Here is a 26,858-nt window from a genome sequence, read left to right as displayed (position 1 = left end):
AGATAAAAAAAGAATAAATCATTAGTTTAATACTAACAAAAAAAAAACAAAAACAGATCAGCACTAAAAGTTAAAAATAAAGTTTAATTTTGAAAAAGTTTGAAATCATTTTACAGACAACGGGCCATTTTACTTGATCATCCAAAATGGGTTCGCGGACCATAAAATATCACCTCGCGGGCCACGTTTGGCCCGTGGGTCATACTTTGATCACCGCTGTTGTAAATGATCTTGGATCATTGCAACTAAGGAATGAAAAGCAATTCTTTAGGTTTTCTAGAAAAATCTTAACAATTCAAAACACATTGAAGTGACAAATTAACCTCTCTAAATTCATTTAAAAAAATAAAATTCCTCAATAATGGATACAGTGTGGCATAGTGCAACAAATTTTATTTTGGAAAGACACAATAAAGGAGATTGAATTGCAGACAACGCATTAAAGTCAGCAAGTGGTTTTCCGCCAGCTCAACTATATTATTATGCTAATTACTACCATTTGAGGCCAATATATGCATACACAAGCTCAGAAAGCCGCAGTTCAATGAATTCGAATTTGCCTCACCATTTTTTGCATACACGACGCCACACAACCACCACAACCGTGAAGTGACTGACTGCCATTGATGAAGATATATTCCCGCGTTCGGCAGTTACTTTTTTTCTGCCCTCCTCAGCATTTGGCAGTTACTTCGCTCCTCTTCTGCGCGCTTCGTTAAATTTATGTTCGAAGAAAAGTGAAATGAAAACTTTCACTGTTACAACAACAACCACAACAACAACAACCGACGCCTTCTGTACTTTGACGGAGTCAGTGCCAGCATCAAAAATCCGCGGCCACCAAAACCACAATGAAAAGCTCACACAAAAGCTTCAACACCACCATCCGCAACGTGGTTGGTTGGTTGGTTGTAAATTCGACATAGGGCGCTAAACCTTACAACATGTTTCTTTCGTACGTTTCCCGCCAAACGGTGGTCGCAGAGATGAAATGTGTTCACTTGACTGTTAATCACAAACGAGGAGGAGGGAAAAAATCACCGATTGACGTACGAGATAACGCCACGAGAGAGGGCTGGTGGATAGCAGCAGCAGCAGCTCTCCTAAGATAGTGATGCATATCATTATTATCATCACCATTCATCGGCATCAGCCGTGGTATCTTCGTTCGTTTGTGCATTTAATCCATGAAATTAGCGTAAAATTATTACGTGAATGAAAGCTTCAAAGACATGTGGAGATACAAAACTTTCAATTTCACCAATTGTCTACTATGGCAAGAAGAGGGATTGAAAGACCCAAAAAATTACAACATTGGACACTCTAGAATCGATTCCGGAAAATCTGAAGATTGTATGGGAAAAGTTACGTAAAATCAAATTTTGATCACAGGAATATGCAAAAAAAAGCTAAAAACGTCAACAAACAAAAAAAAAGGCAGATCGAAGTTTGTCGGGTTAAGTTTGTATACAGCAATTCTCCACGAAAACAGCATGATTCGAAAAAAAATCCTGGGGGATCCTTGGCCGAAATAATTAGACCCGTATTTTTTTGTTTGACCATTAGGGTGACCTACGCCGTGTTAGGGTGGTTCGAAAAATGGCAATTTTCGTCGATTTTCGCAAAAACCACTTTTTTCAAAAAATCATATCTCCGCGCCATTTCATCCGATTTTAGCTGTCCTAGACGCTAAAAAAAGGTTTAGTTTGGCTATTTGGGAAAAATAGTAAGAAGATTCAAAAATCTACCTTAACATTTGAAAAGGTCGTATGAAAACTTAAAATGCTGTTTTGAAGGTCTCGGGACCAAAGAGCCTATGTCTGAAAATATTTTTATCGGATTCCTCGGAAAGTTTCACATAACATATCAAAAAATGGTGAAGTTATGTTTTCGATACTCTGAGATACGATTTGAAAATAAAAATTGAGTTTTTCGACGCGCCACGCGCAAAAATGAGAAAATGACGAAAACGGGAAAAAATCGACTTTTTTCACTAAAATTGCGATAACTTTAAAATTTCAGCGATGACCTATAGATGTTTTGGTACCAAAAGTTGCGTCTTTTAATTACGAACTTCAAAAAATATTTGCAACGGCCTTATTTGTAGCAAAATGATCGGTTTGAAATTCTGAACAAAACGTAGTACTAGGTTTCTATCAAACTGTTCATTGTTTATATGTTGTGCTAAGTGCCCAAGGGATGTAATTTTTTTTTGCGTACTGTAAGTCAAATGCAGGGTGACCACTCAAATTCCATTTTCAAATTCCCGACTTTTTCCCGACTTTTTTCCAGACTTTTCCAGAATGTTCAAATAATAGGCATTTGTTATCTAAATAATGATTTCAAACAAAAAACTTTCTATAAAAAAGTCAATATTAAGGCCGATGCAAATATTTAAAAAAGTTTTTGTCCCTCGGCCCTGGCCGAGGTCAAGGGGGGGGGGGCAAAAAAATAAAAAAATATAAAAATTTAAATAACAAGCCATAGTCTTCACATTTAAATGAAAAAAGTGTTTTAAAATACATTTTACACTAGTTCAGTTGTTTTGCAATCTCTAGTTTTCAAAAAATCTAAGATCTGACAAAAATAAAAATTGTATCGAAAAAAAAGATTTTGCATCGAAAATTTTCAAAAAAAAATAAGATTTTTTAATAAACTCAAACATGCTAAAAATGATTTTAAACGCAGAAGAATGTAGGGGAAGGTGGGGCAAGACGACCATATGGGGCAAGAGGAACAATCGCTCCTACGGCCGTAATTTGTACAATTTTGATTATTTCCAGTATGAGGAATTGTTGCTAGCAATGCAATTAGCTGATTCTACTACCACATAACCGCCAAAATGACGTAAGCGCCACGGGGCATAAGATTTAATGAAGTTTTTTTTCGAAACCTTTGTTTTCTTATAATATTTGGAAAGTACAAAATAAGGCTTAGGGTTCGTTTTAAGGCTCATTTTATCAAAATGCTATTTTTCCTAGATCAGTAGTGTCCCTACAAATGACATGCACCTATTACGAAGTATGATTTAACTTTTGGTTATTTTTGTTGAGAGCTTTTAAAAAATCTTGTTCAGGTGGGGCAAGTGTACCACATGGATTTTTAGTATGGAAAAAATTACGAATTGCTGCAACAACATATTTTATTGGGAAATAAATACATGAAAGTACTTAAAAACTGATAAACAATCGTTAAAAAAAATTGTACATACAAAGTATAGTGATATTATGAAAATTTACTATTTATCATCGAAGTAGTATTTTTTTCGTAAAAACGATAAAATTTTAGTAAAATATTATTATTTAATCTAAAAATGGAAGAAACCATTCAAATACATTCTGATCTGATGTATCTAAGTGATAACAGTTCAATTGTTAGCAAATTACCATATTTTTCATGCATTGTTCCTCTTGCCCCAACGGGTTGCTCGTCTTGCCCCACTAGTTGAGTAGAACGTACGGAAAATCAAAAATTTTAAAATCAATTTTTCACATTAAAAAACAGGATTTTTTAAAAACTTGTTTAAACAAAGTCTTAGTCAAGACCTAGAATAAGAATAAGAATAAGAAATTTTGAAGTTTATTGTAAAAATATTTGTTTTGCCCCCTGATTTTTCGGGCCAATTTTGAAGGGAGGGGGGGGGGGGGGGTGACAAAAACTTTTAAAAGTATTTGTACCAGCCTAACCACCGAAAAAAAAATTCTCAATGTATTTAAAAAAAAGTCAAATATAGGCATTTTTTGTTATTACAGAAATTAAACAACAAATAAAAAAACTTCAAAAATTGAATTTCATTATTATCATTCAGAGTAGAAACACAAACAATTAGTCTTTGAAAAAATAATCGAAAGTTCAACAATACTTAAAACTTCCATGTTATTTTTTAAATTGGCAAACGTATAGTTTTTGATACTTCGTTTCAACTGGAAATGACAAAAAGTTAAAAATAACTTAACTTAAAATCTCGATCCTATTTTTTTTTAAACTTCATCATCAATTTAAATCAAAGAATGATTCAAACATAATTGCTGTTATTATTCATTTAAAGGATTTAGAAAAATGTCAAGGAATTCATGACAAAATGTTTTTGCCAAGTTCCCTTTTCAATTTTGTAATTTCTGATATTGAATTTTCTAATCAATGCTAATTTATCTAGTGGTCAGTATTTAACTGTTTGTTTTTTCAATTAAAATTCAGTTTGATATGATTGTATGTTTTCCCACTTTTTTTAAGCAAAATGTTTGATGAGACTATTTTTTAAACAATTTTATTGCAAAAAACACAAAATTTCCTTGATTTTTTTGCAATTTCAAAATTTTCTTTATGTTTTAAAAACGTATTTTTTTTCAATTTTGGATTTTATGCGATAATTAAGTTTTCCGAAAACTGAAAATAAAGCTTTATTAATGGTAGGTAATTTACGCATACTCACAAAAAAAAGTTCAAGGGTAACATTTGGAAAAAAAAACATATTTTAAATTACTAAATGAATTTAGTTTAACAATTAATAATATTTACAAAAAAAAAACCATTGCCACATTCAATTTGGAATCTGTTTTCAAATATTTAATTTATGTGACAAAATTAAATAGAATCTATTAGGATTTATTTTTATATTAGTTTTTCATTGACTTTTAAATTACCTCTTGTTTAATGAACAAAAAATAATAGCGATCATTCGATTCATAGAAAAATATTACGAAAATCTGTGTCAAAGACCCCAATATTCATTAGGATTTTGAATGTCTTAAACAGCTTTTCAATACTCAATTGAACAAATATTGAAATAGTCAAAAGAACCTTAAATTTAAAGAAAGTTACTATAGCAGAAATGAGTGACTTCAATTTTAAAATTGTTCATAAGTTGAAAAATAATTTTCACACAAATATGCTCAGAATTCCCGACTTTTCCCAACTTTTTGACAAAAAATCACAAATTCCCGACTTTTTCCCGATTTTTGCGGATTTTGGCGAATTCCCGACTTTTTCCCGACTTTCCCGATTTCCCGACTTGAGTGGCCACCCTGCAAATGTGATGAATATGCATATGGGACATTGATGCAGAAAATATAAGTCCGATTTTAATCCTCTAAAGCACATGGTTACTCCAGAGCACCACTGATTTTCTCTTCAACCATACATTTTTTCAACTTGCTTCAACCTGCATTTGTTTATATAGAATGTTAACTTATAACCATCAAAATTTCATCAAATTTAGACGATCCAGTTACAAGTAATGTAGAAAAACGTAAAAAATCTCGATTTTGCTCTGGGCGGGAAGGGTTTAATATAGCGTGAAATGTGATTTTTTTTCGATATCAAAATAAAAAAATGGGTTTCCCCATACAATTTCCAATAGAAAATTGAATCGCTTTGCCCAAAGTGAGGACGAAAACAATTGTTCCCAAACTTTGGTGAGTTGTTGAAATCAAAGGATCAGAAAAGTTGCTGTGCTGGAAAATCGATAATCATATTACACCCTATTGGGTCATGTTTGGAGGTTAACATTTAACATCAAATATTTGTTTCTAGAACCAAAAACCAACGATTAACTCTAATCCATAATAAAAAAAAGTTTTGACAACCATACTCATCAATCCATTCAGACTAAACGATTTCCTTAAACATTTCAGCCTCGTTCCAGCAATTTGCTCCAGACGCTGCAACCGCGAATCAATCAATTTCCGTCAGCCTTTTGCAACAAATTAGAACGACTTAATAAGCTTCAGCCCAACTTTTCCCACAATTATCAACCCATAACAACCACAGCCATCACTTCACCACCGTCAGCAAAGTGGGTGCCGTGCCAAGCGATGGTGTTATTCCCGTTTTGGTTCGCTGGCTTTCTGGGACTTGATCGCATTGTGAGGAGTGCGCCTTTGATAACCACGCGGTGATTAAAATAGAATTAGCAATGCAGCAGCTCTCTCACTTTTGCACGATCCGCATCGGATTTGGTTGAAAGGAGCAAAAGATGCTTGCAAAAATAACAAGAAAAAAAAAACAAGTGTTCACAAGCTGCACAATGTTGAGCTTTTTCGGGGAAAATGTGCAGAATATGTGTAAAAATTGCAAGCATAAAAGGTGTAGAAAGTCATGTTTAGAAAGTATTAGCTACCCATAATCAGATAAAACTAAATATTTTTGATTATTTACTGCCGTTGTCAAAACCTCCAATACCCAAAATTTTTAAAAGAGCTTCGGATAATCAAATTTTGAAAAAAGATTACTTTGATGCATTCTTGGGATAAGTCAATCAAAACATGACAATACAAAAGTTACAGCTTAATTTTGGGAATTTAAGTTGTTGGGCCTTGTATGATCCACCAGGCCACACAGGGTTTACAAAACATGAACACATTTCTCAGGGTTATGGGAAAGAATTATCCATCACAAGCATCAATCGAAAGGATGTTAAAAGCATGCATCCGTTCAATAATTGTTTCACGCGTCAAAGGGTAACTTTAGAAATAATTGTTTCACGCGTCAAAAGGTGACTTTAGCAATTTTTAATACTAGATTTTTTTTTTAGGTGATTGCTAGTAATTTTAAGTCAATCAAATTTTAAATATATCTACATATTAAGAAAAGTGAAATAAATCTCAATCAATAGCAGTCCCAAAATAGAAACAGCTACCTTATTTGAGCTGAAAGAGAAGATCTCTTCGGCGTGGCCTTAGCCATCAACGACCCAATGTTGAACAATATTTCTGTGTTGGTGATTCTCGATTGACCGCATGTTTATCTAAAGTGCAGTTTTGAGATCAATCGAGAGTCGATTATTATGAATATTTATATGTAACAAAAATTACACAAATTAACAGAGTTTTTATAAATTCTTAACATCGCTGCAAATTAAAAAAAAAAGTCAAGTGACGCAATTGGAGACGTGATAGACATATTTAATTCATTTTACGCTGAATTTACGGTAGTCTTTCCAACCACCTGGTTAACCTCCATTGCATTTGATTTTTTCATTCGAGTTAAAATTTGTCTTCTCCTTTGACATAAAATGATCATTGATAGACGCAACAAGAAAATAACTCAATTCTTGCTGTCAACACATGTGTATACATTAGGGTGCCCAGAAAAAATGACTGCTCCACAAGCGGAAAACGTTTTTGCCTTTCTTACTAAAGAAAGGTATAGGTTTTACTATATTTTGGGTTACTTTAAGCATCTGTGCAAATTTTGAGCGAAATTGGTTGAAATTAACCCATTGATACCCGAGCATAAAGCTGGTGAAAAAAAATGTTTTTCATACAATAATGACTTTATTTAAATCGCTAATAACTTTTCAGGATCATTTTTACAGCTTTGGTCTGTTCTACAAAGTTGTAGAGCATTAAATTTTCAATAAGAATCTAACTTTTAGGAATATTTGGATGGAAGTAGCGCACCGTGCAGACCAAACCGTAAGAAAGTCGAGTATTCCAAACATTTTTTTCAATTTTTCCCATACAAACTTTAGCTTGGAGTATCAATGGGTAAATATTGACCGATTTTGCTCATGTTTAGCCCAGAGTCCTAAAATAACGTCATGATTCGAATTCCCGGACGCTTCGAAACCCGGACACCTCATCTTGTTTTATCAATTATTTGGATATAAGTTTGCATTATGAATGTCAAAACTGTGTAATATGATGAATTCCAACATCAACTTTCATTTAAAGCTTGTTTGAACGCTGTAGTTAATGCCAAAACAATTAAATACAATAAAATTTTAAGTTTACCAAAAATTCGAAACATTTCACTTGAAATATTTCATAGGCTTTCGAAGCACCGGGAAGGCAAAGCAGAAATGTATGGTTTCAATTTCCTTAAATTCTAGCAAATTTTTATATAAACTATCGATTGTTTTAATGTTAACAGCTTATTTGAGACCTAAAGAATGCCATTCACTAACATTTCAGTCCAAATTTGTGCGATTCACAAGTAAAATCGTGTCCGGAATTCGAAGCAAAAGTGTCCGGATTTCGAATCAGTTTTTATCAGTGTCCTGGATTCGAAGCACAACAAGTCATTTTATTTTTAAAATTCTGATGAAAAATTGTTAGATAAGACCCATTTTGCATGTATTTTCTTGAAACTGACTGTTTATACTACGTCCTGGTGATATTTCTACATTTCCAACTTATTACATGATTTTTTGCCAGCTATAACACTAATCATATGCTACTAAGTGTCCGGATTTCGAATCATGACGTTAGCTCAAAGAACAATATTCAGCTTGTGGAGCTAAGTTTTGAGAAAAAGTCCCATATTCTGGGCATCCTAGTATACATGCGACATTTTTAACAAAAAATCTAATATTAATTCAGTAGAAACAAAATAAATGTTCTAAACAGTGCGATTTGCGCCGGTAAACCACGCTTAAATCGCACGAAATCCAAAAAGCTCACCCATAAGCCTGGTATGCGTTCAACAGGGCACCCCACAATGTAATGCGATGAAAACGCTAAACCACGAGAGCCGGAAAACGAAAATTGAAACGAAATTAACGTAATTATCGGGGAGATTCATTCGCTTTGGCTATAGCTAGGCTCTAGCACGATTGTTCTCAGAGCCTAAAACACACGCCAACCGACGTAAAGGCTCGTTTCGAGGAAAAGGGGCAAAACTGGATTAGAAGAAGCTCTCACAGGAAGAGAGTAGAACCCAAACCCGGATAATGATGTTCTACATTTTGGTGAACTATACACTCGGTGGAAGCACAACTCCGACGAACAGAGTAAATCATGTTTGTGTTTTTTTGTCTTTTCCCTACTTTAATCCACGGCGTTGCACAGGTCGACGGTCCACGGTCATTGCCAAGTGGATACACGTTGGGGAACACAATTTGTTTCCGGTAGAGTCCGAATACAATAGTTTTGTTCAAAGAAGTAAGAAATATAGTCCTGCACTAAACTTTTTAACAAATATTTTGCAAAATTCTCAATGTTCAGAGTGCGAAGCACACTTAAATGTTTTCAAGACAACAACAGCAACAGGGATGTTAACATAAGCATTTGTGCAAATCGAAGAAAAGCTTTTCACTATTGATTATGTTCACAAACTATTCCTTCACTTGTTTCTGTAATGTTGATTTCCAATTTTTTTTTATACACATTCAACTAGTTATGAAATTGAACGAATTATTCAACAAATTCACTGATGCTTAAATTCACAACTGATTAATCAAATCTATCTTTTGATTTACACCACTCTGGAGATGCTTCAATTCACTAATGTTGCACAAACCGCGCGCGAACGACACCGGAAACGACTTTAGTATTTGCAGCGGGCAAACACTCACCGACCGCGGGAGACAAAATTTTAATTTTCCCCCAAACGCATGAGAATAGTAGCGGCGCAAGTGGCACGTTAAGCAGACGATTTAAAACTGAAACATATCAGTCAGCAGCAACGAAGCCCACAATTCACAAGCTGAGAAGGAATACACAAAACCTATACACAAACCACTTCTCCGGTGTTTAAACTTCCAAGTCCAAGTCCACGCTGTGTGATGTTGTTTTTTATTATTTTTATTATTTTCCTTCTACACACATTATGCTTGCAAGCACACACAGAAACTCGGAAAGAGTTGAGAAAAAGGTGTGTAGAAAGAAGCAGAAACAAAAACCGAGCCTGTAAACTGTAAAGCCAAGCACAATACAAACAAAACCATCAAAGCCTCAGCGCGTTGTCTCGCCAAGTCAGCTCCGGCGGTCGAATACCTGGCCAAAGAAAAACCACACACACACACAACAACCGAACCCAGCGAATCCAGCGAAAAAGCTTCGCGAGTACTACCAGTCAACGGATACAAAACCCTTTTTCAGAGAAATCAAAAGAGAGAAAGAGATGAGAACCAGATATAAAGTCCCGTGCATGATCGGGCTCTGTACGCGGGTCGTAACCGCAAGACAGTCCCATAAACATGGAGAGTTTGCTTTTACAAGCAAGCAATAAAACAACAGCGTCTTCGTTAATACCTTGTTGGGATTGCAGCACTAAATTGGCTGTTGTTCAGCAAGTTGGGACTAAGGGCAACATGGCCGCAGTGGAGTTTCACTCTAATTGATTGAATAATAAAAATCTAAGTACAACGATCTATCCCAAGTAACATTTTTTTCCAAGAGTTCTACAAGAGCTCTTCAAGATTGCTACAGCATAGCAATTTGAACCGTGGTAGGATAAAATTCTCTTCAAAACATCTTCAGGAGTTTGGAAGAGTACTTGAAAAGAGTTTTATCCTACCGCGGTCCACACTGCTATGTTGTAGCTATCTTGAAGAGCTCTTGTAGAACTCCTGGAAAAAAATGTTACTTGGGATCTCACATCAAAGAACTGTAAATTATTAACGATACAATAACAGTAATGAATGTTAAAAATCTACATTTCGAGCCATGGTTTCGTCTAATCTAATCTTATCTAATCTAATCAGACCCTAGCGCAGCCAATCTTCTTGTCATTTATTAACATTTGTAGTGCGCCATTGCATCGGAATGCATTGAAACATCGCAAGCGTTAAAGCGGCCAGGCCTACTGCGTAAAGCCGTATCGCAGAGATGACTCGTAATTGGGTTGAGTTTGAGCACTGAGTGTTCGAACAGCAACACAATTCTGAATCGACAGGGGAGGAAGAAGCGTGTCCCCCACCATACGCTCCGAGATTTGGTTGTATTCGTTGGGGGAAGGTTTGGTACTCCGAGATGGGGTTTCGCCTTGTAAGCGTGAGTTCGATTCTCGTACCGGGATAATGAAGTTAAAAAAATTGTCAAAAAAAAAAACTAAATTGATACATAAACATAAATTAGAATTAAATGATGATCGATAAACCAATTACGTAAAATAGCTACTTTCTACATAACGAAGATAGGGGGGAAAATGCACTCAGAAAAAAATGTCTGGTCTAAGAAAGCCAGTAAGATATTGACGAATTGTACAGACAGCTAATGTTTCATACAACTGCAATATTTTCGTCGAAACTGATCAAACCACCTTGAATTAGATCACGTTTGCGTGGAACTGAACCAACTTAAATGCAAACATTGTTTTGAACAACTAGTTGGTTCAAATCGATCAATCGAAACTCATGTTTCGCACTAAAAGGAATTTCTTCGGAGAAAAGAAATTTTAACCATGTAGCTCACCTGTAAGGGCAAAATAGATAAACGTACCAACCTACATGGGAGGAGAAATTATGTTCACTAATGCAGCAGTAATGCAATGAATGTTCAGTCAGTGTGGTTAGAAATAACTTTGCATACAATTGGCAATTGGCATCCACTGCTGCCTTAGCACGTGCTAGGCTTGCGGACATGACGAGTGTTTTTGTTTGTGTTTGGTATTATGACTAGTGGATACTTTCTCGCTCGAGCAAAAGCAATCGTTGTTAAAAAAAAACTTTAAAAGAGAGGTTGTAAAAGCTGTTTAATACCCAATAGGCGCTGAAAAATATTTGTTAATTCCTCTGCCACATTACACCATTACATTTTAAAACAGTTAACATTGTAGATAACAGTTTTCTGAACAAATTTCATAAATAAGTATCAGCTTTGGTTCAATATTAGCAGAGATATTCCCAATTTCCTAAAATAAATAGTGACTTTCTCCAAAATTTCTTGATTTAATTCTCTTTCACATGATGAACACTGCCTACTCTGATAATTTTTATGATGATAATATTTTATTGAAACATAAAATTTGTAATAAGTTTTGACGAAATTCATGAAAATTATTCTATAACATTCATTTAAAAACTTAGTAGGCAGTGCCGATTATGCGAAAGGGAATTAAAATCGAGTTTTTCACCAATGTGTAACAGGTCGTATCGAGGTGCTCCGATTTGGATGAAACTTTCAGCGTTTGTTTGTATATACATGAGATGAACTCATGCCAAATGAGTCAGATTTGCTTTTCCTTTCCGTAGGGTCGTAAGAATTTTCGCGTCCGCCGTCGGTGTGTTTTTCGTTTTTTTGGCGTGCGTGTGTGCGTGTGAAGGTGCGGCTGGCTTTTGCTGTCCCGATGACAGTTGAGCCAGTCAGATTTGCGATTCCTTTCCGTAGGATCGTAGAATTTTCGCGTCCGCCGTCGGTGTGTGTTTTTCGTTTTTTTGGCGTGCGTGTGTGCGTGTGAAGGTGCGGCTGGCTTTTGCTGTCCCGATGACAGTTGAGCCAGTCAGATTTGCGATTCCTTTCCGTAGGATCGTAGAATTTTCGCGTCCGCCGTCGGTGTGTTTTTCGTTTTTTTGGCGTGCGTGTGTGCGTGTGAAGGTGCGGCTGGCTTTGGCTGTCCCGATGACAGTTGAGCCAGTCAGATTTGCTTTTCCTTTCCGTAGGGTCGTAAGAATTTTCGCGTCCGCCGTCGGTGTGTTTTTCGTTTTTTTTGGCGTGCGTGTGTGCGTGTGAAGGTGCGGCTGGCTTTTGCTGTCCCGATGACAGTTGAGCCAGTCAGATTTGCGATTCCTTTCCGTAGGATCGTAGAATTTTCGCGTCCGCCGTCGGTGTGTTTTTCGTTTTTTTGGCGTGCGTGTGTGCGTGTGAAGGTGCGGCTGGCTTTGGCTGTCCCGATGACAGTTGAGCCAGTCAGATTTGCTTTTCCTTTCCGTAGGGTCGTAAAATTTTCGCGTCCGCCGTCGGTGTGTTTTTCGTTTTTTTTGGCGTGCGTGTGTGCGTGTGAAGGTGCGGCTGGCTTTTGCTGTCCCGATGACAGTTGAGCCAGTCAGATTTGCGATTCCTTTCCGTAGGATCGTAGAATTTTCGCGTCCGCCGTCGGTGTGTTTTTCGTTTTTTTGGCGTGCGTGTGTGCGTGTGAAGGTGCGGCTGGCTTTTGCTGTCCCGATGACAGTTGAGCCAGTCAGATTTGCTTTTCCTTTCCGTAGGGTCGTAGAATTTTCGCGTCCGCCGTCGGTGTGTTTTTCGTTTTTTTTGGCGTGCGTGTGTGCGTGTGAAGGTGCGGCTGGCTTTTGCTGTCCCGATGACAGTTGAGCCAGTCAGATTTGCGATTCCTTTCCGTAGGATCGTAGAATTTTCGCGTCCGCCGTCGGTGTGTTTTTCGTTTTTTTGGCGTGCGTGTGTGCGTGTGAAGGTGCGGCTGGCTCAGGCTGTCTCGATGACAGTTGAGCCAGTCAGATTTGCGATTCCTTTCCGTAGGGTCGTAGAATTTTCGCGTCCGCCGTCGGTGTGTTTTTCGTTTTTTTTGGCGTGCGTGTGTGCGTGTGAAGGTGCGGCTGGCTTTTGCTGTCCCGATGACAGTTGAGCCAGTCAGATTTGCGATTCCTTTCCGTAGGATCGTAGAATTTTCGCGTCCGCCGTCGGTGTGTTTTTCGTTTTTTTTGGCGTGCGTGTGTGCGTGTGAAGGTGCGGCTGGCTTTTGCTGTCCCGATGACAGTTGAGCCAGTCAGATTTGCGATTCCTTTCCGTAGGATCGTAGAATTTTCGCGTCCGCCGTCGGTGTGTTTTTCGTTTTTTTGGCGTGCGTGTGTGCGTGTGAAGGTGCGGCTGGCTTTGTCTGTCCCGATGACAGTTGAGCCAGTCAGATTTGCTTTTCCTTTCCGTAGGGTCGTAAGAATTTTCGCGTCCGCCGTCGGTGTGTTTTTCGTTTTTTTTTGGCGTGCGTGTGTGCGTGTGAAGGTGCGGCTGGCTTTTGCTGTCCCGATGACAGTTGAGCCAGTCAGATTTGCGATTCCTTTCCGTAGGATCGTAGAATTTTCGCGTCCGCCGTCGGTGTGTTTTTCGTTTTTTTGGCGTGCGTGTGTGCGTGTGAAGGTGCGGCTGGCTTTGGCTGTCCCGATGACAGTTGAGCCAGTCAGATTTGCTTTTCCTTTCCGTAGGGTCGTAAGAATTTTCGCGTCCGCCGTCGGTGTGTTTTTCGTTTTTTTTGGCGTGCGTGTGTGCGTGTGAAGGTGCGGCTGGCTTTTGCTGTCCCGATGACAGTTGAGCCAGTCAGATTTGCGATTCCTTTCCGTAGGATCGTAGAATTTTCGCGTCCGCCGTCGGTGTGTTTTTCGTTTTTGGCGTGCGTGTGTGCGTGTGAAGGTGCGGCTGGCTTTTGCTGTCCCGATGACAGTTGAGCCAGTCAGATTTGCTTTTCCTTTCCGTAGGGTCGTAGAATTTTCGCGTCCGCCGTCGGTGTGTTTTTCGTTTTTTTTGGCGTGCGTGTGTGCGTGTGAAGGTGCGGCTGGCTTTTGCTGTCCCGATGACAGTTGAGCCAGTCAGATTTGCGATTCCTTTCCGTAGGATCGTAGAATTTTCGCGTCCGCCGTCGGTGTGTTTTTCGTTTTTTTGGCGTGCGTGTGTGCGTGTGAAGGTGCGGCTGGCTCAGGCTGTCTCGATGACAGTTGAGCCAGTCAGATTGCGATTCCTTTCCGTAGGGTCGTAGAATTTTCGCGTCCGCCGTCGGTGTGTTTTTCGTTTTTTTGGCGTGCGTGTGTGCGTGTGAAGGTGCGGCTGGCTTTTGCTGTCCCGATGACAGTTGAGCCAGTCAGATTTGCGATTCCTTTCCGTAGGATCGTAGAATTTTCGCGTCCGCCGTCGGTGTGTTTTTCGTTTTTTTGGCGTGCGTGTGTGCGTGTGAAGGTGCGGCTGGCTTTTGCTGTCCCGATGACAGTTGAGCCAGTCAGATTTGCGATTCCTTTCCGTAGGATCGTAGAATTTTCGCGTCCGCCGTCGGTGTGTTTTTCGTTTTTCTCGCGTGCGTGTGTGCGTGTGAAGGTGCGGCTGGCTTTGGCTGTCCCGATGACAGCTAGCCAGTTTGATTTGACCCTATCAACACCCTATCATACCATTTCAGCTCGATACACATCGAAACTCGTCGTTCGCACCGTTAATCAGTACCTCACTAAACATCAATCATTTAAAACTCGTAAAATCATCTCAAGTTAAAAGTTACATTGTTTAATCCTTCATTCTTTAATTACAAATGATTTTGGTTCTATCTTTCCACAGCCGGCTGTCTAAGACTAGACCATTTCATTTAAAATTTAACAACCGATAAACGGGAAATGTCTCATCCGCAGCATCCGATTGTTTGCCTTGAGAATAATATATAACATCTTTTAACAAACACTATGATTTTGGGTCGCATCATCATCTTCTATGATGAACCCTGACCAAACACCCTATCCTACTAACAAGTTTTCAGGTTCCTGGCGCTCGTGGGGTGTAAGCACAGAGTAAATCAGCTGCCCTAGTAGCAACCTGCGCTAACTAACATTCCCGTCCCTTAAAATCGAGGTCTACAAACTGACATGGCGGGCGCCGTTGGTGGCCAATGACTGTTACCTATTCGCAACTGATCTAGCTTTAGCAATCATGGTGTTTTATCTTTTCAGCGCATTCATACATGCTGTTGATAAGGGAAACACCACTAGATTGTCGAAGCCTATAATCAGTAGTGCTGAAAGGATATTACGGTTCTGTTCAGCAACGGAGGGGCAACCATGGGTGATCTCTCATGCTCATGCTCATGCTCATGCTCACATGAGATGAACTCATGCCAAATATGAGCCCTTTACGACAAAGGGAAGTGGGGTAAAACGGGCTTTGAAGTTTGAGGTAAACTGAGAACGGCGCGACATAAAATTTTGAAAAATTTTGCCACATACGAACATCACTCGACCTCCACGGAATTTATTTTCTCAAAATTCGAGGGTTTGAGATAGACGAGTTCTGTCAAGGTGAATCGATAGAGCGTCGAAAATCGATGCAGTGTGAATTTTTGGCGATTTTTCCGATTGAAATTCATGCTGTATCGTCTTATTTACGAAGATAAAAATGACGTCCAGCCTTAAAGTAAAACCTATACCTTTCTTTAGTAAGAAAGGCAAAAAACATAGAAAATCTTAAAATTGCTCGCATTTCCGTAAAACTTCATCATTTCCAACTATCTTAGATGCATTCGAAAGGTCTTTTGAAGCACTTCAAAATGTGCCATAGACATCCAGGATTGGTTTGACTTTTTCTCATAGCTTTTGAAAATTACTGTTAAAAATGGATTTTTTTAAAACCTTAATATCTTTTTGCAACAGCCTGCAACATCCATACTCCCATAGGTCGAAAGATAGGTAATTTCATGGACTATAAGCCTACGGTATTAACTTTTTGGCCAATCGCAGTTTTTCTCATAGATTTTCGATTTTTCTATATCAAACTTTTTACACCGTTAGTTTTTTCCCTGTAGGCTTCCATAGCCGCTTTTTTTGGTCTCAATTTTGTCATATTCGGAATTCTCGGAAAATTTCACTTTAGTTAGAAGTATTGGAGTTGTAAATTTGATTGAAAAAATGCCATTCAGAATAAATTAAATATATATTTATATATTTTTTTCAACAATTTGTTGGATTAGGGGTAAACAGGTTTTCGCCTACTTGATACAGCATTTGACGTATTGACCACAGAGTAAATAAGATCTATTTCTTTTTTCAAAAATGTTTTATTCAATTATTTTTTAAATCAAATTTACAACTTCAATACTTCTAACAAACGTGAAATTTTCCGAGGATTCCGAATGTGACAAAATTGAGACCAAAAAGTGCCGCTATGGAAGCCTACAAGGCAAAAACTAACGTTGTAAAAAGTTTGTTATAGAAAAATTGAAAAACTATGAGAAAAACTGCGATTGGACAAAAAGTTATTATCGCAGGCTTATAGTCCATGAAATTCCCTAACTTTTGACCTATGGGAGTATGGGTGTTGGAGGCTGTTGCAAAAAGATATTAAGGTTTTAAAAAAAATCCATTTTTAACAGTTATTTGCAAAAGCTTTGAGAAAAAGGTGCAGGTGGTTATGTTACACATGACCAGTATGACAAAGAACTTTGCAAGATGATTGTTGTAATTTTCGATTAGAATGTCCGGTCCAAAATTCCCCCCTCATAATTAACGTCCTATCGAACTAAGAGGACGGAAATGGCAAGTGGAGCTGAAATAGAAATCGAGGTGAAATCAAATGACTTTCCTTCACCACTCGAAAGTTATCAAGATGCGGGAATGTTTTTGCAAGGCTGCAAGGAAATTTGAACAGCTGACATTAAAACTGTTCTTTATAGGGCTTTAATTGATTACGAGATAGTTATTCTAAATTTCCAGAAACCGATTTTCGCAGCGTGCATGTGCATCGCAGTAATCTATTTATTACTTCCTGCCTAATAAGCAAATTATTTTAACTGCTTAACTTCAGATAATGGCCAAACGCAACTTTTTATGTCCAGTATCAAAAACCATAAAGTTTGATACCCATATTGCCCCAACTCTTACGGTCCGGCAAATGTCCCCCCATCGGAACATCCGCGGGGCCTCCGGCCACGCCAGTCCAGGTCCAGTCCAGTCCAGTCGACTCCCGCGACTGGAATGTCTTAGCTGGTCCTTGCCTCCAAGCCATCTGCTCCCGGACCTCCAGGCCGTCTGCTACCGGGCCACCAGGCCATCTGCTTCTGATGTGTTCTCGTCGACGTCCAGCAATAGAATGAATTTTCGGGACCGACCGAGCCGCGTTTTGACTGATTGGGAAACGTTCTTTCATCCAACCAGCGTGCACCAAAAAGAGGGGAAATTTCTTGGGAAATTTGCCGAGAGGGGAATTCGTCACGTAACGTTTTCGCTTCGCGAAAATTTTGGATTGACACCACGTATAGAAACCTTAGGTCAAAGTTCTTTGTCAAAAGTTAAAACAATCCTAAATGTCGATGGCTCATTTTGAAATGCCTCAAAAGACCTTTCGAATGCATCTAAGATAGTTGGAAATGATGGAGTTTTACTGAAATGCGAGCAATTAAGATTTTTTATGTTTTTTGGACCTCAAATTTCAATGACCGTTTTACCCCACTTCCCTTTGTCGTAGAGGGCTCATATTTGGCATGAGTTCATCTCATGTATAGACAAACAAATGCTGAAAGTTTCATCCAAATCGATACGACCTGTTACACATTGGTGAAAAACTCGCTCTTAAATTAAAAAAAATGGAGAATGTCACTATTTATTTTAGGAAATTGGGCATATCTCTGCTAATATTGAACCGAAACTAATACTTTTTTTTGTTATGGATTTTTTCAGCACGAGTCGTACATTTATCCAACGAAGTTCACCGAGTTGGATAAATACGAAGAGTGCTGAAAAAATCAAGTTTTGCAACGAGTTCCATACAATATTTTTTGCAATTCCAAAAAACTTACACTGAGTGAAATTTTATGTCAAATTTTCATGTATTTTGTCAATAAATCGTTTAAATCAAAAAAATGTTGAAAAGTGTTACTTTTCGAAACAAGTGCTGAAAAGTTTAACTTTTTTTAGTGGAGGCCAAATATTGGTCAAATATAGTTGGTTAGAGTTCTCAAAACATATTCATAAGAAATTTGAGTGATATCAATATGAATCGGCACGCGAGAACCCGTGAGAAAGTGGTAGAAAGATCTCGAAATGATTGAAAAAAGTGGTTGCGGTGTGGCCAGAGAAGTTGGACGGAGTGTGGATCGACGCGTGAGAACCTACGAGAAGTAGTAGAAGTTTCGGGAATTCATTGAAATAGAGATTCGCGTCGTCGTTAGTGAGTCTAATTTCTGCATACGAGCCGGTTGTTCGCGGTCTGGTCGGAAAAAATCGTGAAGTTTTTTTTCATTGAGAGGTCGGGTGCTGTGTAGCAGCACCATTTGATATTTTCGTGATATTTGTGATATTATAGTATGAACTGCACGTCGTCGAATAAAACGTCAATTATAATTACATTTTTTTCTGATAGCTCGTTGCCGATAGCATCGTTGCTCGGATGGCCCGCCGGCGGTAAGAAGTTTAAAAAATACGCGATTGAGGAATTGATAAGACCTTCTCATAGCGTCGCAGCTCGGAAGGCAACGATTGAATCCTGATCTATTTTAAATTGAACGTCACCGAATAATACGTCAATAAAAATTTCATTTCGTTCAGCCCATAGCGTTACTGCTCGGTTGGTACGCGTTCGATTATTTTTTTTAAATAATCAATTATTTATCTTTCCGTAGCCGGCTGCCTAAGGTTTAAAATTTTCAACCGATAATCAAAATGCTCATGGTCACATCACTGCCACTCGTGAATCCTGACCTCATACCCATCTACTAACCCCCTCAAAACTCATGTGATACTTTGTCGGAGAAGCAGTCGATTGGGCGGTCTCTATCACTCAAGTATCGGACTAACATTCCCATCCACTTCCCCGTGGCCCTACCACTGGTCGTGGCCGGCGCCGATATTGATCAGCATGATAGGGGCCTTTGAGAAGTTGCGAAGCGAGGAAAGAAAGCTCCCACTCATCTTTCACGGCTCGTGAATGTAACTTCTGGAGGTCCTGGTCAATAACGGAGTAAGCAACCTATGCTTATTCTTATGCTTATGCTCATTGAAGGGACCGTCGAGAGCGGGAGTATCAAATTATTGAAAGAAAAAGCATACTACTTGAAGGGACTAACAAATTTATTGAAAGCTGGAACGATATTGTTATCGAGGAGATCGACTGCCAGAGAGTCGACTGTAGCTCAAATTACTGGTTGGAAGCGAATATTTAAAATTGTGGTCCAGAAATAGAAAATTCCACGATGATTCTACGTCCGAGGAATGGAACAAACAGTCAACTATTTCGATGATTTTTCCCTTACAAGCTTCAACGGTTTAGGGGGAAGGGTTCCCAAGATCAGATTGATCAGATTGAATTAAGAGTTCAGCCTAGTGACGGGTCTATCTTTGATTCAAAAGGTAGCTCAGGGTGGTACCCGCATATAGACCACCCTAATGGTTGTGATTCCCGGTACCCTTGAAACAATTCATGGTGGCAAACAATGGAAGCCATTCTAGTACATTGAAGAAAGAACATAAGGCATGATCAGAAAGCAGCATGCACAAACTTTGTTTTATGGAGTGATTCTTATGGAAAATTTGGTGTGTTAAAATTTTTAAGAATATTGAAACCTTTTTTCATAGATTTAGTACAAACGAAACCATAGGACATTAAATATTGTTTTTGGCGAAATACAATCAAGAATTAATTTTAACAGAATCATTCATAGAAATTCTTGGACAATCTTGGAAAAACAGTTTTTTGCTACACAACAGAACAAGGACCAATTTATAAAATCAAAATAAAACTGGCACCTACCTGACTTGGTCCAATCCGGTACACGGACGGATCAATCTCGTTGTGGTTCAGAATGTTCTCGACGGTAATCTCGCCGAACGTTCCGTCCGCAAGCAGCCCGAAACGGCGCGTAAACTCCGACAGCGGAACACTGACCGGAAAGCCTAGTCGATGCAGGCGGGCAAAGTCCAGGATTTGCGAACCTCGCAGCTGAAAACGTAGATTTTTTTTTAGTTATGTGATTTGTTTTAGATCATTGTGAGAGCTCGGTGTTTACCTGGCTTCTCAGCAGGGGAACATTCACGATGTCGTCGTTTTGCAATGCTTTGGTATTCAGGTTCATATAGTTCGTCGTACCGGCATTGTGCAGCAACAGGTAACAGTGAACAAAGTGCGTGCCGGTCCGTCTGAGTGTGTCGATGATACCGTCAACGGTAAACTTGACCTGCAACATGACCGAGTTGCGCTTGATGCCCGCAGAAGTGAAGGATCGCCGTATGCTGGATACGCGCCTAAGCGATTGCGTGCCTTCGGTTCCCACGATCGAGCCAAAGTAAACGGTTCCACCGCTACGGGCGAATCCGGTGGTGAAGAGACTGCTAATCTCCGTCTTGGTACTGTCTTGGAGGACGCTGATTGCACACTTGGTCGACGGGTGCTCGTGGCTTCCCTTCAGCCAACCGGATGAGCTGTAGAGTACGGGGTTGGTTCCTTGCATGTGTTGAAGAATAAACTGTCGGGTTCCAGCTCCTCGTCGAACTAGGGTTTGGCTTTCACGATCTCCGTAGGAAGAAAACAGACGTTCCAGAAATGTGTCGTCATTAGAATTTGGATACATCGTTTCTTCGTCGAGCATCCAAAGAAGACCTCGTTTGTCTTGATCGCGTAGATTATTCTGGGAAGTTCGCACGACATGGCTTTGGGGTGCTTTATCAAGAAGGTTAACAAGTGGTCCTGGATTAGAATCGTGGCTAAAACCGGCGTTTATTTCAACCAATTCCTGTGCGTATCGATTTCGTGGAGCGACTAGCGTTACGTGATGGAAAAGCAGCTGTAATCGTTCTTGCAGATAGTTGTGTCTCAGATCCGACAAGGAAGCTCCAGTTTGCTGTCCGCAACTGGCCGGGTTCTGGAAGCCAGGCGTATCAATGAGAAGGATTGAAGCTATCGTGTTGCTGGTAGTGCTAATGGCTTTGTTGACCAGGGCTATGGCAGCTGCCACAACTTCAGAGTACAAACCAATCACGAATCCTTCCAAACTATCCAAAGCCGCTGCGGCCAAGTCCTGCTGCTCCGAGGTTGGCGACGCGCCAGATTTGGTTGGTGAAGCTGGATTCGACTTGGAAGTTGCATTCGAGAATGCAGCCGTCGTTAGGTCGTCCATCGAAATCCCAAGCAGGTTAGAAGCTTTCCTTGCTGCTGACGGATTGGCAAACTGAATCCGGGCAGTAGAACCTGTTCCGATAATTGAACAATTTGCACTGCCCAGGTGGAATATCGCTGCCAGCACAAACCAAAGTGCTTTGACGGACGATGGATCCACGTTAAGTACGCTGAATGCTTGCTGTAAGCGAGCAAAATCTAGCGAAGCGTTCTGTTTCTCTTCCAACTTTGATGGAAGTGTGACAAACAGGTTGCCTTCGTCAAAGTTTATATTATCCAGGTAGAGTTCCTTCTGTAGGTGGCCTTCAGCCCCGGCCAACAGCCTTCCAAAGACGTGAAACGTGTGATGGTCATTGCTGGTGCGTCTCCCCGCGCGGGACTTTTCCAACAGCAGTATCTGTATCGACGCGGACGCAATCTGGCCACAGTGGTCAAAGTCCAGGCTTAAAATCTGCGTGAACCGTGTCGCGTTCGTGTTGAGACACGTCTTTGCGTTGCCAAACGCCTCCAGGATCGTGTTCATGGCACTCACCCGCTCTGCCGTCAGTATTTTGTTAGCCGATCCTAAAATGAACACAAAATTGGTGCTTGAAACGTGCCCTTTTAATTCTTGCTAGCCACAACTTACCTGCTGCTAAGGCCAAGTAGTACAGGGCGTGCTTAAAGCTGGTGGTTTTGCCCGATCCGGAACGGCCCATAAAAACAAGACTTTGGTCGCGACGCGTTTCCAGCATTGTCCGGTACGCGGTCTGGGCCAGCGAAAAGACATGCGGTGGCATATCTTCCGTTTTACATCCGCGGAACATTGACACGACCTAAAATACAACGAAACATTTTAAGATATGTATAGAGGCATGACTTGTGGGGTGGACCATACCTTCTCCGAGTAGAGCGAAAGCGGTGCCATCGGATTGACCACCATGAGTACCGGACCAGCCCGCGTGTGGATCAGATTGCTCGCGTAGCGTTGCCGCAGAACGTGCAGTACGGATGCCTCGTTCAGGTGCCTCAGCTGGCAGATGTCCTCCACCAGATCGAGCGATTCCGGGTTCGCCTTTTCAACGTCGTCGTCGTCCACGCTCAAATTTTCGCCATTGTGCTCGAGCTGAACCAGCGTTTTGCCCGGGTCGGAAATAATACTTTGGGGCAATTTGGAGGCCGCCGTAAAACCTCCTCGGTGGATGAGCCACACCTTTTCGCCAGACTCGTGACCATTTTCCTGGTCTTCGTTGCATTGAAAATTGGACTTGATCTGGAAGATGGAAAAAATTACATCGCATTACTAAAAGCTTTTTTGTTCTGTTCATGGAAATCCAAAACTCAAAATAAACAGCTATTTCCGAGCGAAAATAGCACAATATTATGTTTCATGCCGGAAAATAAAAGATTCCATGTCGCGCAGCTCGCTACTTTTATGCATCGAGGCATTTTCCATAAAAATAGCTCAAATAGGTTACGCCGCATCAACAAACGTACGCAACAGCTGGCCCCGTGCGATGACGGACCATTCCCAGAGTCCCAGTCCCAGTCCCGTAAATGTGACTAAGAACCAGAAAAGTGCATGAACTCTCCGTGCTCGCAGTCCGCACGGTTTCAACTATAGCAGCAGCAGCACATACGCAACGTACGTACACGTAAACAGGAATACGGAAAATATTTAAATAAATTAAATTATTTGTGTCTGTCGTCGTCGTCTGCGGCCGGTTAAAGAGCGTACAGAAAACGCATCATAGGCCACATCAATGCAGCAAACAATGATTCATGTTCTGTTTGCGGTGCGGAGTTGTAGAAGAACTGAGATAAATTTTGAATAAATGAAGCTCGGATCAAAAACAAATCTAAAGAGCAATTCATTATACATCGTAAACACCTATCTACTATCCACAACATTAAATTATTTGTCATAAAACTTGTAAAATGGGATTACACATTGATTGACGAAACATCATCTCAGTGGGAGAGGTGACTATTTTATTGAACGTTGTTCTTCCAGCCGAACATGGAAATATCACCTTCTAAGCAGAAGAATGCAACGATATAGCGCTTTGGGCAGTTGTTGCAAATGGCAATCGGGTAATTACCGGCTAGCTAGCTAGTGCACAAGTAAATTATATCTGGGAAACCCGCGAGGAAACTATCAACATACTGCAAAGAACTGCACACTGCTCCATCGTGAAACTCAATGGGATGATTGTGTTGAGACTCATAATTTTCAGAATCACGACAATCTCGTCTCGGTGTTTTACCGATTGATTGATATACCGACACGAAGACAGTGTATTCGCGTGTGTGGGACGCAAAGCCAAGTTAAAGATATTAAAATGTGGAAGATTATTCCCATTGATCCAATTTCATAACCTCAATTCCAATGAATTAAAAAAGGGGTCCTTCTCAAACTATTTATTTTGGTAAAGAAAAAAAAAACGTTACTTAACTCATCATAAGGCGGTTGGTGCCTTCCTCACAATAATATACTTTTGAAAGAGTTGTCAGATTTTCAATCTATTTTAGTCATTGGAAATGTATTTTGATTACGCATCCAACGATGGGTCGCAGGACAGATCCGGACACCATTTACATCGAAATATCTGAGTTCGGCCTCGAAAAAGTGTATAAACGACACTTTTGATAGGGTTGTCAGATCTTCGATGTTTTAGACTCATTGGAAAAGTCTTTCAAATACCCTTCCCCGAGAAATTTTTGCCGCGGACGATTTTTCTGTAACGAGCTCCAGGGTGCTCCAAACTTCAATGTTATATAGATCAAAACATGCGCAATCAAGCTCATATTTGGGATTTGGGCTCAGTACGCCCATCGGAACCAGCCCCTGAATGACAGCTAAAAAGTCATTTTGGTTACATCTTAATATAATAGTACACAAATTTTGGCATGTCGAAATTAGAACTAAGAAAAAATATGTACAATAGAAAAATGACTCGCATGTAAGAAGCATTGTCTACAAAAGTTTGACTAATAAACAATTCAATAAGTTATAAAAAAACAATTGTTAAGGTGTTGATTCCCTTCTGGACCACCAATCAGTGAGGTATTCCTCGATATTAGCTCCTGGAAAGTGCTAAAAAGTGCTAAAATGCCTCACGGCAAGAAAAAGAGGCGGTCCTCTCCAACAGGATCGGCAGATTTGAAGAAGCTAAAGACTGCCGAAGCGCTACCTGCAAAGTCAGGCAGTTTGAGCAAGGACGCTCGAAATTCGTCTGGAAACCAGTTCGCTACCCTCCCTGTGGACGTGAGCGAGAAGGAAGTATTTGAACGACGGGAAAAGTTGCCACCCATTTTTGTGAAAACTACGTCATCGGATTCGGTGCGAAAGTGGCTGACCGTGTTTATCAAATCTGGTGCTTTACGCTTATGTGCTGATGGACTCAAAATTCTGCTACCTGCCAGAAAGGATTACAACTACGTTCGGGATTTCCTGAACAACACTAAGATCGAATACTACAGCCATGACGATCCAGGTAAACGCCCCATGAAACAGGTCCTCCGAGGCCTGTACGACATGGATGTGAATGTGTTGAAAGAAGAGCTCAAATCTCTGAAGTTGAACGTGATCGAAGTCTTCAAGATGACGAGCTAATCACGATACTTGATGTTGTGCAAAGACATCAAGTATCGTGATCAACTGTACCTGGTTCATCTCAAGAAAGGAACGACAACGCCGTCTGAGCTGAAGGCAGTTTGGGCAATTTTCAACATCATCGTGACTTGGGACCGTTATCGTCCAGTGCACCGTGACGTGACGCAATGTTCGAACTGCTTGCAGTTTGGGCATGGTGGAAGCAGGGATCTGACAGGCATGCACTTTCCCGAAGTCACCGCCAGAGGCGCTGTCAATGTTGTTTACGTGGAGTTTTTGAAAAAGTTGTATGAAACAAATTAATAAGCTTTTATCTTCAAATTAATAAATTTTTAGTTTTCATCATCTTTTGCTTATATTTTTAATCAAATGACAAGTATTACGTACAGATTTCCTCATTTATTATTTATAAGACCGATAAACAAAGTTGTACTAGAACAACACGTAACATTAAACTAAAAATTAAATATATTCAGTTTCTTTGAAACAAAATTAGCAAGGTAAGATTCTACCTGACTCACCTGACTGTTGGTTTAAATTCAATTACATTTTAAGAATACTCAGTTAATTTAACATTTAAACATAATTCAACCACGAGTTTGATCAACATATTTCGATGATTATTCATTGCATCCTGTTCTAAAATGTGATTTGCTAGGCCTTCAAACCAGGTTGTTTCATTTAAAATTTTGGTTAGAATCGAATTTAACAAACGCTGATAAAATTTTGGAACATTGAATTTAGCATTTTCCCCTACTTAAATTTAGAATTCCAATTTTACTAGTTTGCTACAAGTTATTTGAATATTAATTAAAGTTCAAATCTAGAGTTTTTTTATAAGGTCCTATAAACAAATGAAAGACAATAGTTTATTGGTCCTTTTCAAAAAAAAAAAAAAAACTCTAGAAATCTGAAATTAAATGTAAATCGCTTGAAAAAAAAACTTGGTGATTAAAAAAAAGTTTTTATTTTTGCAATTCATGTGCATACAACATTTTCAAAAACCTCGCTGCAAAAACTTGGTTCGATCTTGGTTCGATTTTGACTTCACTCGCTTTGTATGTTGATGACAGTCGTGACGTATCCGTGGGTGGAAGGAACTGTTTCATCAAGAGTCGTTGTGCAACCTGCGGAGGTGAGCACAAAACTCAAGCTTGCGAAACAATCATCGAGAACATCGAAGCGAAATGTTTCAATTGCGGCGGCGACCATTCTACCAAGAATCGAAGCTGCCCAAAACTAGCTGAGTTTGTAAAAATTCGGCAGCAAGCGATGACGAGGCACCAACCAAATCGTCGCAAACACCACCAGCATTCACTGACGTGGATTTTCCTGCTTTGGCGTCACCTGGAGCGGGATCTGTTCGAGTGGTTCCAAATCTGCAGCCATTGCCGTTGAATCAGCGGCCAAAAGTTGCAGAGAATACAACACCTCCAGGTTTCAGTCAGCAACCGAAGGAAAACCAACCAGTATCAACGGGTGAAGGCAGTAGTGACCTGTTTTCACCACAAGAACTTCTGAACATTTTCATCGAGATGACAACAACACTGCGTGGTTGCAAAACTCGTGCGGAACAAGTAAGAACGCTTGGAGAAATTTATCTTAAAATACAGTTCGTAGTCTACTCGTTCTAATGATTTTGAATATTTCAATGAATTTACTATTTTAGTTTTAAGTTAGGATTAATTGTTAAAGTTATTTTTTTTCTTTTATACCCAAATGTATTCGATTCAATGCAAAAATGTAAAACAATTTGAAGTAAATAAATAAATGTGAACAGTTAATAATAAAACGAAAAA

The 26,858-nt window shown here is 39.6% G+C and overlaps 1 protein-coding gene across 17 annotated transcripts in view; it reads right to left on the bottom strand.

Annotated features, from left to right (window-relative positions):
• LOC6039967 (unconventional myosin-XVIIIa) overlaps window positions 1-26,858 on the bottom strand; it is a 120,483-nt gene that overhangs the window by 58,932 nt on the left and 34,693 nt on the right. For all 17 annotated transcript variants that reach the window (XR_005277214.1, XR_005277215.1, XM_038253467.1 and 14 more), the window contains 4 exons: window positions 22,342-22,716; window positions 22,093-22,279; window positions 20,359-22,028; window positions 20,103-20,291 (listed from right to left, as the gene is read on the bottom strand). Coding sequence is in view for 15 of the 17 variants with exons in the window: in XM_038253467.1 (XP_038109395.1) it covers window positions 20,103-20,291; window positions 20,359-22,028; window positions 22,093-22,279; window positions 22,342-22,716 (2,421 nt within the window). In the remaining 2 variants the exon portion in view is untranslated. The remainder of the gene's footprint in view (window positions 1-20,102; window positions 20,292-20,358; window positions 22,029-22,092; window positions 22,280-22,341; window positions 22,717-26,858) is intronic.

Source organism: Culex quinquefasciatus, chromosome 2 (genome assembly GCF_015732765.1).
Source record: "Culex quinquefasciatus strain JHB chromosome 2, VPISU_Cqui_1.0_pri_paternal, whole genome shotgun sequence".
In the NCBI taxonomy this organism is placed as follows: domain Eukaryota; kingdom Metazoa; phylum Arthropoda; class Insecta; order Diptera; family Culicidae; genus Culex; species Culex quinquefasciatus.
The sequence above is the reverse complement of the archived record's forward strand: the minus strand, read 5'-3'. Positions and strand labels throughout refer to the sequence as shown.